At 51.5% G+C, this 13,095-nt stretch overlaps 1 protein-coding gene across 1 annotated transcript in view; it reads left to right on the forward strand.

Annotated features, from left to right (window-relative positions):
• Window positions 1–13,095, forward strand: part of OSBP2 (oxysterol binding protein 2) — a 371,100-nt gene that overhangs the window by 226,138 nt on the left and 131,867 nt on the right. The window contains exon 3 of the mRNA XM_073313236.2: window positions 182–432. Coding sequence (XP_073169337.1) covers window positions 182–432 — 251 coding nt within the window. The remainder of the gene's footprint in view (window positions 1–181; window positions 433–13,095) is intronic.

The raw sequence follows: 13,095 nt of genomic DNA on the forward strand, positions 1-13,095 counted from the left end.
GCTATTCTGAAAAGCTGTCCCCAAGGGCAGTGTGCAGGCTCTCTCACCCCCAGCCCAACGGCACTCAGCACAAGCCAGGAGCCCTTGACTCACTTCCACTGCACAGCCCGGACTTTAGTACAGTCCGGTGGTAACCATGGAAACCGTTTTTTCTCTCCACCCCCCACTCCCCTCTTTCCAGATGACTCTGGTGATGAGGAACCAACCTCGCAGTCTGACAAGAGTGAGCTGCACAGCACTCTGAAAAGCCTCGCCAGTAAGCTGGAGGATCTAAGCACGTGCAATGACCTTATTGCCAAGCACGGGGCGGCTCTCCAGAGGTCCCTGAGTGAGCTGGAGAACCTGAAGCTGCCTGCCGAGAGCGGGGAGAAGATCAAAGCCGTCAATGAGCGAGCCACCCTCTTCCGGATCACCTCCAATGCTATGATCAATGTAAGTGCTTTGTCGCGCTTGAGTTCTCTTGGAAATCCTGGCAGTAGCAGGGGTGTGGGCAGGGGCGTGGCTTGCCTGTGGCATGTGTAACTCCTCACTGGTCCCTGCATGCAATGAACAGCTGTGTGCCAGGTAAACTCTGTGCACGAGTGTGCGTGTGCTCCACTGTTCTGTTGAGAAGAGGACAAGGAGGCATTCACTCCCCAGGGGCTGCTGCTCCCCTTCCCTTTTTCTTCATTCCCGTCCTCCCCCAGCACATGAAGTGTCTTTCCCCCCTCCCTGCCCTGTTTCCCCTCCATGCTTTTCACACCGGAGGAGGGAATGGCGAAGGCTTTTGTGTCGGATTAGCATTGGGATGGGCGCTCCGGGAGCAGCTTGGAGTTTAGTTAAGGCTCGGCTGCCATTTATTCCGGCTGCACAGCAGTTAACAAGCCAAAGAGGATTCAAACTTGACAAGGCACAGCAGAGAGATGAGAAGACAGGCTGCTTAATGGTCTGTGGTGTAATGTGTTCATGGACCCATTTGGAACAGCTGTGACAGCGGCTAGATAAGCTAAGTTTGCACAAACCACTTATGGGAGAGGCTTCTCCAAATGTCCCAGTGGTCAGCCACCGGCTGGAGTTAGAACTGGTTCCATAGCCGTTCTGTGGGGAGCAGGTAGCTTGCCACCTGGTAGCGCAGCAGGTCGGGGGCTGATGTATCATGGGTTCATTCTGACTGCAGATTGAGATCCTCAGATGGCATAAATCCACACTGACTTCAGAGGAGCTGCAGTAGCATACACCAGCTGGGGATCTAGCCCTTAGCGTTTAAATGCCAGGACAGTGACCTGGATCAGAGGTGCCCAAATGCACAGCTGTGGCTTCTCCTTGTTTGTTTATTGCAGCTCATGTCCTCCTAACCAGCCAATCAGTATTCACACACCTCACCGCACCCTGCGGGATAGTGCAGGACTCTTTTATTTTGTGGTTGTCTTGCATATTGGGGAATTCTGATCGGCTGCCTTTGTGGTGAAACGTTCTCTGATGGTGGTGGGGAGGTGTGTGGTTATTTTTTCCTGCAGGGAGGAAGGAGCAGAAATTCCATAAAGGAAGCAAAACATTAACGGTAAAAAAAGGAATAATTGATAATGAATGAATTCAGCCTGGTGGAGATCCTGATCCTGGTACTGAATAAACGATTCATGGCAATGTGTAGACTGCACCTCTCCTAGGCAGGCAAGGCAATAGAGAATTCCATATGGTTCAGTGTCAAGAATTAAAGTGTTCAACAGCCACCAGAATCAAATGCTAACCCCTCTTCCCTACCGCATTCAACCCGCCTCCCCAGGAAAACGCTGGGAGAAGAAGCTTTTCAGTGTCCTTCCCCTTCTTCCCAGCAGGGGCACTGCACCTGTTCAGCTTTGCTGGGTGCTACCTTCAACAAACTCTTACGTTGTGGTGGTGCTCTTGCACCTTAAGACGTATGTTGACACTGAATGGTCATTTATGGTGTTATCCTGCCCAGCCTAGCAGCAGGGCAGTGTGCTCCAGTTGAGAGGACACAGGCTTGGAATCAGGAGATCTGGATTTTATGTCCTGCTCTGATATTGACTCACTGTATGATCTTGGGCAGATCACATTGCCACTTTGTGCCTCAGTTTCCCCATTGTCAACATGGGGTTAATGACACTGACCCTCCCATGAGATCTGCAGATGAAAAGCACTGTGAGTCAGAGTCTACTACCCTCCCTCACACTGTGTGCCGTAGGGCCCTGAACAGCATCAGGGTGTGAGAATCTGGCCCTGTACAGGTATAAATTATTACCAAAGAAAAGTACAGAACCAAAACATCTCCTAGCAACAGATGAAGTTAAAGTGCCCATGTGACAATGCTGATTCTTTTAGGTCTGTCAGCTGCCTCTGATACCACCGACTGCGAGGTAGTGTGTAGCCATTGGTACCACCCACGGCGAGGTAGAGCGTGGCCATTGATACCACCAACGGCAGGGTAGAGCGTGGCCATTGATACTACTGACTGCGAGGTAGAGCGTGGCCATTGATACCACCAACGGCAAGGTAGTGTGTGGCCATTGATACTACTGACTGCGAGGTAGAGCGTGGCCATTGATACCACCAACGGCAGGGTAGTGTGTGGCCATTGATACTACTGACTGCGAGGTAGTGTGTGGCCATTGATACTACTGACTGCGAGGTAGAGCGTGGCCATTGATACCACCAACGGCAGGGTAGAGTGTGGCCATTGATACCACCGACGGCAGGGTAGAGTGTAGCTATTGATACTACTGACTGCGAGGTAGAGCGTGGCCATTGATACCACCGACGGCGAGGTAGAGTGTGGCCATTGATACTACTGACTGCGAGGTAGTGTGTGGCCATTGATACTACTGACTGCGAGGTAGTGTGTGGCCGTTGATACCACCGACGGCGAGGTAGAGCGTGGCCATTGATACCACCCACGGCGAGGTAGAGCGTGGCCGTTGATACCACTGATGGCGAGGTATTTTTGATGTGCCTGTTATCCCTGACAGGCATAAATGGAGCCACCCTGGTGTGGCTCCACCCCTTTGTCTGGGAGAGGTTCCAGACATAAGTGATGGGCAGTTGTTGTTGCCTGTGGGGTTCTGCAAGGTGTGGGGCTGTCAGCCCCCCTATCAGAGTGCACCTGAAGCCAGGCGGAGGTTTGAGGTGTAGCGGTTGGCTGTGCTGGTTTTAGTATGCTGAGGACACACAGTCCTCTCACGCTGCTCTGCTGTGCAGTGGCTGTCCCAGGGGATGCGTTAGGAGGTAGCTGGCTGAGCCTCTGTCCAGTAATAACCGACCTGATGTTCGCAGATTGGAAGATGCAATGAACACTTGGCAGAGATTTATTAGCAGCCTCGACTGAGGGAATACCCCTCCCAGTTGTTTCCCCCATTCACAGCTTAGGGCTGTCATTAGATCCAGGGCAGCTCCAAGGTGCTCCAGCAGCGTCTGTGGCTGAGTGCTTTCCCCTGTGTATCCTGTGAAGAGATTAACTTGCTGCCACCTGCTCTACGTGGGGCTACAGCTTGGACCATCTGGGAGCTGAAGCTCAGCAGAATGTGGCAGCTGCCTTTGCTGAGCAGACGTTGATACCCTCAGCACGTCATACGAGCACTCCGGAATCAGCATTGGCTGCCCGTTGGCTTCCAGGTGGAGTTTAAGGGGTTAATTTTGGCTTGCAAAATCCTAAATAATTTGAGCCCTGATTAGCTGAGAGATTCCTTTCCCCTCTTTACTGCTCCCCTTGTTGTCTGTGGAGGTGCTGGTTTATATGGGAGGGGTTCTGAACTCTGAAACTTGCTCCCCGCTTTGGTCCATTGTTTATTGGTAAAGCATGTTGCAGACCCCTCTTACTCGAGCGTGTGGGTCGGGAGGAGGGTGTTCTTGTGGGAGGTCTGGGTTTTGTGCTTTTAGGCAGAGGTATGGCCAGCATGGGCTACATCGCATTGTACATCATGTATGTATGGGTTTTATCTGGCTGGATCTGGTCTGATCGTGTGAATGTCCCTAGAGCCAGGGAGAGGAATGTCCAAGAAGCAGAAATAAAATAGATACGTAGATAGGAAAATAGTACTACCACCCTCTTTCTGTAAGCTTGCTGTACGCGCCTAAGAGAGGTTGGGTGACCTGAGCGTGTTCCAGACAGGCTGGGCCCCATGCAGCTCTGCCTTCCTCTCGGGTAACCTGGGCGCGACTCCTCTCTCTTCGCTGGCATTTCTTTGGGTTTAGGCTGGGGTAAAGGAGAGCAGAATTTGGCTCTTTGTTGCCCAGTTAGTGCTGTGTAGGATGGGAGAGGAAGGCTCGACAGCAGAAAGACGGCAGCAGCACATGCCAGCTAATTATTTTTTCGGAGAAGTTGAAATGGTGAACTCAGAGTCTGGAAGTTTTGTGGCCTTGGTGGCTTCCCACCATCTCCACCCAGAATTCCCTTCCTCTTGCTCATGAAGGGGGTTGAATGCCCCAGAAGGGAAGTCCCTTGCCAGGGGCAGGCAGCAGCCAAAGGGATTTTGTCTAGAATATGATACAGCGATGGAGATAGCTATCTGCCTTAAGTACTTACCTGACCCCCACTGCCATGGTGTTGGCACTCACAGTCTGTAATGTAGCTATCCTCACAACCCCCTGTGCGGTACCCAAGGATTACTATCCTCATGGGGTTTTTTTGAGAGACAAAAAGACTAAGTGACTTGCCCAAGACCACAGACAAAATCTGTGGCAGAGAAAGGACTTGGGCCCAGGTCTCCCAAGTCCTAGCCTATTGACCTAACTGGTGGGTCGTCCTTCCACTCCTCTCCACTAATAATTGTTAAATATTACATAGCTGTGTTGGTGAGAGAGTGCAACTGCCTTTGAGCCCAGCTGAGCCTAAACAAGGCACAGGCTGATGTCAGTGAGTGGGGCTATGAAAAGCAATAAGCAGGAGGCACAGAAAGGCAAGGAGCAATCTGCTCTGGAGGAGGAGTGGGAGGTGCGTAAAAATAAGGAGAAATCACTTAAAAGGCTAATTAGAGGAGCTGCGATGAAAAGGGGCTATAGACACTATTCCAAAGAGCAAAGAAGGAGCCCTTCAAATAATTTTGCAAGCAGACAGGTAAGAGAGACTCGCACGTCAGAGGAAACCAGTTTGGGAGTCAGGAAGAGTTTGAAAAGCTGTAGGTGGAGCTGGAAATCAGTCCTTAATGGGGATGGATTGTGCTACTGTGAAGTTCAGGGGCAGCTAAGCTAGCCGTCTGGCTAATGTCTGCGGTTCTTTTTTTGCCAGGCAACAGTCTGAGCAAATGTTTGAGTGCAAATATATGGGCTGAATTCAGCTTGCCCCAGTTGCTCAGGTACCACATTGAATGCAATTGAATGCTCAAATAAATTGGTTAGTCTCTAAGGTGCCACAAGTACTCCTTTTCTTTTATTGAATGCAATGGAACCACTCAGGAGGGAGGAGAACAGGCTTGAGCCCTATGTCTGTCCAGTCAGTAAGGAGTTAATTCCTTTAATTCTTTAAGGGTTCTTTAAGCCACCCATCTCCAGGAGCAGCAGGAGCCAGGTGCTTGCAGACTGGGGTGATTTTCAATACGCCAGTAGCAAGGTTTGAGAATGGCCAAGGAGCAGACTCTTCAGGTGAAGGGACTCCAGACAGGTTTGCCCAGTAATAGTCCATCTTAAAATGCCACTAAAATGTGTTCTTCTGTCCTCGTGTGTTCTCCCCGCCTCAACCGAGCACAGGAGAGGGAAGAGCCACGGAACTCAGCAGCAGAACTGAGCTATGGATGGGCAGGGTGTTGTGATGCCGACCCATCTCTAAAGGGAGACTCACATCCCCTGGAACAGGCGCTGAGCCCAACAGCTTTTCCCAAACTGGACTGGCCGACACAGCAACTTGGCCCTGGTTTCCTTGCTGAGCTCCACTCTCCCTGGCACTGTGCAGGAGAGAACAAGCTCACACGGGAAGCTCCTCTGGCTCCTCTTACACCTTCCCTCCTACTGGCCTTGGAGCTCCTGCATTCCTTCTCATCCTCATGCCATTATCTGGAAAAGGGTGTTCACATCTAGCCCCTTGGTTCCTGCTTCCAAGCTCACTCGAGTAACAAAACAGGGAGATGGAAGAAATAAAGGAGCCCAGGATCCTGGTAAGAGTGGCTCCAGTCACTGTTCCCGGGATGCATCTCTGGGCATGCTCACATCAACATGAGCACGTCCACCCAAATGCTCCCAGTGAAGACAGCTTCTTCTTGTGCCCTCCCCCACCCAGCCTATACCAGCAAGCCCATGCCCTCCTCACCCAGAGCCTCTGAACCCCCAGGGGATACTAGGTATGAAATAAAACCCACTCCTGTTGGTGGGAGCTAAAGGACCAGCTGCCGGTATGCTCATGGGAGACCGGCTACTAGCCAGCTTAGCTGTGGGAGGGTTGCACAGAAAAAGCAGACTCTCCAATGCCAGAGGAATCAGCCAAACAGCAGCTAGGGTCAGAAGCATTAACTAAAGCTCCCTAGGGCCCAGGGGCTCTATGAGGAAGGGCCAAGTCAGGGGAGAGGGAGAGTATTTGGTCTCGGCCCAGTAACCATTCCTCTTCCAGAGTTACTGAGAGCCAGTTCATTGTGTGGCAACCTCTGCCTTCCTCCTCCTCTGCGTGCCCTCAATTCCCATTGGCTGCACTGGGTGTGGAGGGAGCTCAGCTTTTTCCAGGAGACTGCATCAGCAGAGGGAGTGGAGGTAAATCGAAAGTACAATATTGGTATTGTATCAGGCACTGGTCAGGTTTCACCCCTGTGCATAAGGAGCATGGGCCTGCCCAGGAGAGGGCCAGCAGTGGGGAAGCCAATTCCTGATGTTAGGAGCTCTTGTTAAGAAGGAGGCTGAGCTGATTGCTCCTGGAGAGGAGAAGCCCTGGAGCTCAGCTTCTGCTGTTTCCTTTTGTTCTTCCTGTTGGGAGCTTTTCTTGTTTCACACAGGTGAAGCTCACAATGAAATGAGCTGTCCCCATGAGTAAATAGAGTCCAGGGGGAGAGATCCCACTGAACTCAGGGGAGCTCTTCCATGTTTGCACTGGGGGAGACCAAAACTGTTCTGCTAGAGGGAGGGAACCAAACGAATGTCCGGTCTGAACGGGGAGGAGGGATAGGCAGGGAATTAGAGCCCAGCTTTAGGAGCTGGCGTATCCACCAGTGGCGTTTGCTATTGGAGAAAACACAATGCCACTGAGGTGTGTCACCCTGGCCACAAGAGTCACAGTTTCCATAGAAATCAGGGACATGTGGTCAGCGTGGCCCAGTGTGAGATTTTGTGGGACGTGTCATACAGGACAACACAGGGCCCAAGAGCACAACATGGGTCACTGCCGTGGGCTTCCAAACTCTGCACAAACAGACAGTTATCAGACAATGAGGGGATTGACATGAGGATGGGGGAAAACCATCCATAAGCAGCAGTCTTCAGGTGAGAGGAACTCTTTGGATGCCAGCAGGAGAGTGAGTTTGTGTGTGTGTGTGTGTGTCCCCGGGAAAAAAGGGGGGGGGGTGAGAAAGCCTGGATTTGTGCTGGACATGGCCCACCTTGATTACCATGCACATTGTAGGGAGAGTGGTCACTTTGGATGAGCTATTACCAGCAGGAGAGTGAGTTTGTGTGTGTGGTTTTTGGAGGGGGGTGAGGGAGTGAGAGAACCTGGATTTGTGCAGGAAATGGCCCACCTTGATTATCATGCACATTGTGTAGAGAGTTGTCACTTTGGATGGGCTATCACCAGCAGGAGAGTGAGTTTGTGTGTGGGGGGGTGGAGGGTGAGAAAACCTGGATTTGTGCTGGAAATGGCCCAACTTGATGATCACTTTAGATAAGCTATTACCAGCAGGACAGTGGGGTGGGAGGAGAGGTATTGTTTCATGATCTCTGTGTGTATATAAAGTCTGCTGCAGTTTCCACGGTATGCATCCGATGAAGTGAGCTGTAGCTCACGAAAGCTCATGCTCAAATAAATTGGTTAGTCTCTAAGGTGCCACAAGTACTCCTTTTCTTTTTGGATGATATAATTAGCTCTTATAGCAGAATGCTCAGAGATGCTGTGTGGTGAAACAATTGTGGCTTATCTTGTGCCCAAAGGATCCCAGTGCACTTAACAGACTTTGAAAACTGATTTAAAAACTATAAATAAAGGAATCACATCACCTGTTGAAATGCAGCCACTTCTGGGGTAGTATGCAGCAGCCTTTAACAGCACACAGCAACACTATACAGCAGTTTAGGACTGAAGTGAAGAAGAATCCTGTAACCAATTGAAATCATAGGGGGGAATTTTAAATATGTTCGATACAATTAGTCCAATAGAAGCTTGATCATTATCAACCTGTCTCCTGAAATAACTTCTTCTCTGTCAGAAGGAGTGTCTTTTTTGCCAGAACTCCATGCTATTCAGTGGCATTCACCCTTGCAGGGACGGTGAATGATAAGAGGACAGGTAACCCCAACTCACAGCAGCCAAATGGAGTGGGAGCAGAGTGTTGGAATCAGCTATGAAAAGGTCTAGCTAGTGTCATGTGTGTCTATGAGTGGGGCGGCTGACTCTGAAAACCAGCTAATGGATAGGCATGTGCGATTCACTTGTTAGAACCATAATCCGCTCTGAGAGCGTTCAAATGTGCAGACTAACTGCCTCGCAGTGGCTACTGTGGAGGAGAAACATTGCCATGGGATTCATGTCAGTAAATCAGATCCTGTATAGCTGGAGTAACATAATCTGAGGAAAGGAAGGTCTATTCTAGTTTGATGGCCATTACCAGCGCCTTTATGTTGTCACGATCATTGAATTACCGCCACCATGTATCTCTGTCAGACGCCCCGGGGCCATGCCTGCTCTCAGCCGTGCTGCTTGAACTAAGGTCTGGCTGGATAGGCATCTGCTGTCTCCTGGCCCATGGGGAAACTCCCTGTCCCAAGTGTGGGAGTTACCTCTAGTTTCCGTGCACCTACGTGTGATGTTGTCAGGGTGCGGTGACGTAACATCGTCACACACATGCCATCAGCCAGTGACACAAATGACACAACTCTGCTGTGTGATGGATTTGTCCCCAAGGAAAGGACCTGCTGAAATGCAGCCACTTTTGGGGTGGGACACAGCAGCCATTTAATAGCACACAGCAACATGACACAACAGTTTAGTACCGAAGTGAAGAATCCTGCAATGCCAGACTTCATTCAGCCAGTGGGGTCATTGTTGAGCCCCTTCAGGGCTCCTGGATCCTATTAGTCCTAGGAGCGAGAGGGTTTGGCCAAGTCTCCCAAATGGCATGCTGAGCCTGGGTGTCAGGCTGTGAGCAAAGCTAGCACCCGTTGCCCTTTATGGCCAGAATTTCAAACTTGGGTGCCGACAGTTAGGCATCTAGCTAAGCAGCCTGATTTCCAGCGGAGCTGACCCCTACAGGTGCTCAGTCAAGCTGGCAACCAGGACAGTTTTAGTGAGGTACTACCCACTCCTGACCTGCCAGGGCTTTTCTTTTTTAATTGTAAACAAATGCTTTCCAGTGTGCTCACAGCAGTCATTAATTTCCACTCACTCACGGCACTGGCCCCGTGGGTTTTGCTGCAGTTCATAGAAGCATAGAATATCAGGGTTGGAAGGGACCTCAGGAGGTCATCTAGTCCAACCCCCTGCTCAAAGCAGGACCAATCCCCAACTAAATCATCCCAGCCAGGGCTTTGTCAAGCCTGACCTTAAAAACCTCTAAGGAAGGAGATTCTACCACCTCGCTAGGTAACACATTCCAATGTTTTACCACCCTCCTAGTGAAAATTTTTTTCCTAATATCCAACCTAAACCTCCCCCATTGCAACTTGAGACCATTACTCCTTGTTCTGTCATCAGCTACCACTGAGAACAGTCTAGATCCATCCTCGTTGGAACCCCCCTTTCAGGTAGTTGAAAGCAGCTATCATATCCCCCCTCATTCTTCTCTTCTGCAGACTAAACAATCCCAGTTCCCTCAGCCTCTCCTCATAAGTCATGTGTTCCAGTCTCCTAATCATTTTTGTTGCCCTCCGCTGGATGTTTTCCAATTTTTCCACATCCTTCTTGTAGTGAGGGGCCCAAAACTGGACACAGTACTCCAGATGAGGCCTCACCAATGTCGAATAGAGGGGAACGATCACGTCCCTCGGTCTGCTGGCAATGCCCCTACTTATACATCCCAAAATGCTATTGGCCTTCTTGGCACAAGGGCACACTGTTGACTCATATCCAGCTTCTTGTCCACTGTCACCCCTAGGTCCTTTTCTGCAGAACTGCTGCCGAGCCATTCGGTCTCTAGTCTGTAGCGGTGCATGGGATTCTTCCGTCCTAAGTGCAGGACTCTGCACTTGTCCTTGTTGAAGCTCATCAGATTTCTTTTGGCCCAATCCCCTAATTTGTCTAGGGCCCTCTGTATCCTCTCCCTACCCTCCAGCGTATCTACCTCTCCTCCCACTTTAGTGTCATCTGCAAACTTGCTGAGGGTGCAATCTACACCATCCTCCAGATCATTTATGAAGATATTGAACAAAACCGGCCCCAGGACCGACCCTTGGGGCACTCCACTTGACACCGGCTGCCAACTAGACATGGAGCCATTGATCACTACCCACTGAGCCCGACAATCTAGCCAGCTTTCTATCCACCTTATAGTGCATTCATCCAGCCCATACTTCTTTAACTTGCAGGCAAGAATACTGTGGGAGTTAGTGCTTGTTGGCTCTTGGGGAGTGTTTATTACAGTGCCAGCATTCATGCCCCTGACTGGAGCCCGTGTGGTGGGAGGCCCAGCTCGCCTTTCTGGGATCGACTGGAACGTGGGAGCATTTAGAGCAGCGTTCCAGCCAACGGAGGGACTGTGAGAGGCCAGGGATGTGTGGCTGTCCTAGCCATGCAGTGTAATGCAGCCTCCCTTCCCCAAGGCTCCGCTCAGCAGGAAGCAGGAGTATTCACTGTGAAGTCTTCACTAATAGCCTCCTGGCGACACCCAGTTGGCTGTGGGTTACATGCAGTCTGTGCTCTGCTCTCTGCTTGCGCCCTGCAATCCGCACGCCAGTTGTCTTCTCTTGCCTTTGTCCCATATGAGGGAGCTCACGGCATGCGCTGCTGATGCCCGGGGGTGGAGACATATCTCTGGTGGGGTGCTGACACAGGACATTTCGGACTCCCTTGGTTTGTCCTGGTTATGCTTGGGCCTATCAGTACTTCCTGTTGCCGTCATGGGAAGGGATTTCTGGCAGCACCCCCAGCGTAAACGCGACTCCTATGCAAACTCGCTGCTTTAGCCTGTGGTGGCTTTCCAGACGGGAGCTAGTCACATGAGAATGGCCAGCAAGTGGGCACAAAGCCAAGTGAAAAGACCAGCCCACCATCTGTACAACTATGGAGCTTGGCTGCTGACTTCAGCTGGGAACTGTCCATCCTGGGTTAAGCACTTAATGCTGTGCCTAGTCTGGGCCTTGGCTGAGGTTGTTTCAAAGTAGATGGGGCACAATCCTGTATCTGGCTGAGCTGTGTTTGTCACAGAGGGGACCGAAAGATGGATCTAGGCACTTCCCCACTCCCTGGGCACTGGGACTGGCCAGGGGCTTCTCCAAATTATGGCTGCTGGAGTGGCCTCGTTGGGGGTGCAATGCTGGCCTGGAATGGCCACACCCTTGCCGCTCCCTATACTAGGGCACAGGAGTCAGCTGTGGTGGTGGTGGGGGTGGTTCCCTTTTGTAAGGGAAATCCTCATCAGCCCCCTTAGCTCTTCAGCTGCTTTCCAGGGTGGAGTGGGGCTCATCGCTGGAGGAGGGCCCAGGATCTAGCTCTCAGAGACAGTGAGTGCCTGCGCGGAGACCTGCGGTGACGAGAGCCAGCAGGGCTGCACAGATTGTTTGGGTTTTCCCAATTTATACTGAATCAGATGGGATTGAGAACATCCTTCCTCTGGCCCCTTTGAGTTCAGCCTCTTCCGAGACCTCCCCAGCCATTGCAGCAGCTGTGATGGGGTGATAGGGTAGGAGGGGAATGGACCATTTCCCAAGAGGGAGATGGTGGCATCTCCCCGTCCCCCTTGCTGGGAGCTGCAGGTGTGGGGCCCCTCTGTGTATGTGCAGAGGGAAACTGAAATGAGGAAATGTTGTGTAAATTCATTGTTACTTTACTAAGAAGCTGACCCTCCTGTGAGCGGGATTAATTTGTAATCCTAAACCCATGTCAATAGTGGACCAGAGTCTGATCTAGGTCAATCTGGAGTAACTGCACTGAAACTAACAGTTCCTCTGGGTTTACACTGGTGTAGCTGAGATCACATTCTGACCCAGGGAATAATTTTTAATGACTTGTTTTAGTGACACAAACCACTGTAAGTGTCTGTATGTCTGATTTAAATGCCACTTCCAGCTAATAAGCCAGCAGAGTATGATCAAATAGTCTCCAGCACTTCGCAGTGCTTTTTAAATGGTCTGTAGCTGTAATTGCCAGGGCTTCCTGAGCCTTCATTAGGAATTCTTAGGCCTAGTCTACATCTAAAATTTAGATCAACCTGACTCCATCGCTCAGGGCCATGAAAAATGTTACTCCTGTGAAATGTAATTAGGTCCACAGTATAGACCTGGTGGGCAAACTTTTTGGCCTGAGGGCCACATCAGGGTTCCAAAACTGTATGGAGGGCTGGGTAGGGAAGGCTGTGCCTCCCCAAACAGCCTGGCCCCCACCCCCTATCCGCCCCCTCCCACTTCCCGCCCCCTGACTGCGCCCCTAAGAACTCCGGATCCATCCAAACCCCCTTGCTCCTTGTCCCCTGACCTCTCCCTCCCGGGACCCTCCACCCCTATCCAACCCCCCCGTCCCCTGACTGCCCTGACCCCTATCCACACCCTAACCCCCTGACAGGCCCTCCAGGACTCCCACACCTATCCAACCCCCCCACACTCCTTGTCCCCTGACTGCCCCCCCCCCCCCAAACCATCCAACCACCTCCTGCTCCTTGTCCCCTGACTGCCCCCCGGGGCCCCCTGCCCCTTATGCAACCCCCCCTGTCCCCTTACCATGCTGCTCAGAGCACCAAGACTGGCAGCTGCGCTGCCCGGCCGGAGCCAGCCATGCCGCCGCACAGTGTAGAGCACTGGGGCAGGCCAACGGCTCTGGAGACACAG

This window comes from Lepidochelys kempii, chromosome 15 (genome assembly GCF_965140285.1).
Source record: "Lepidochelys kempii isolate rLepKem1 chromosome 15, rLepKem1.hap1, whole genome shotgun sequence".
Classification (NCBI taxonomy): domain Eukaryota; kingdom Metazoa; phylum Chordata; order Testudines; family Cheloniidae; genus Lepidochelys; species Lepidochelys kempii.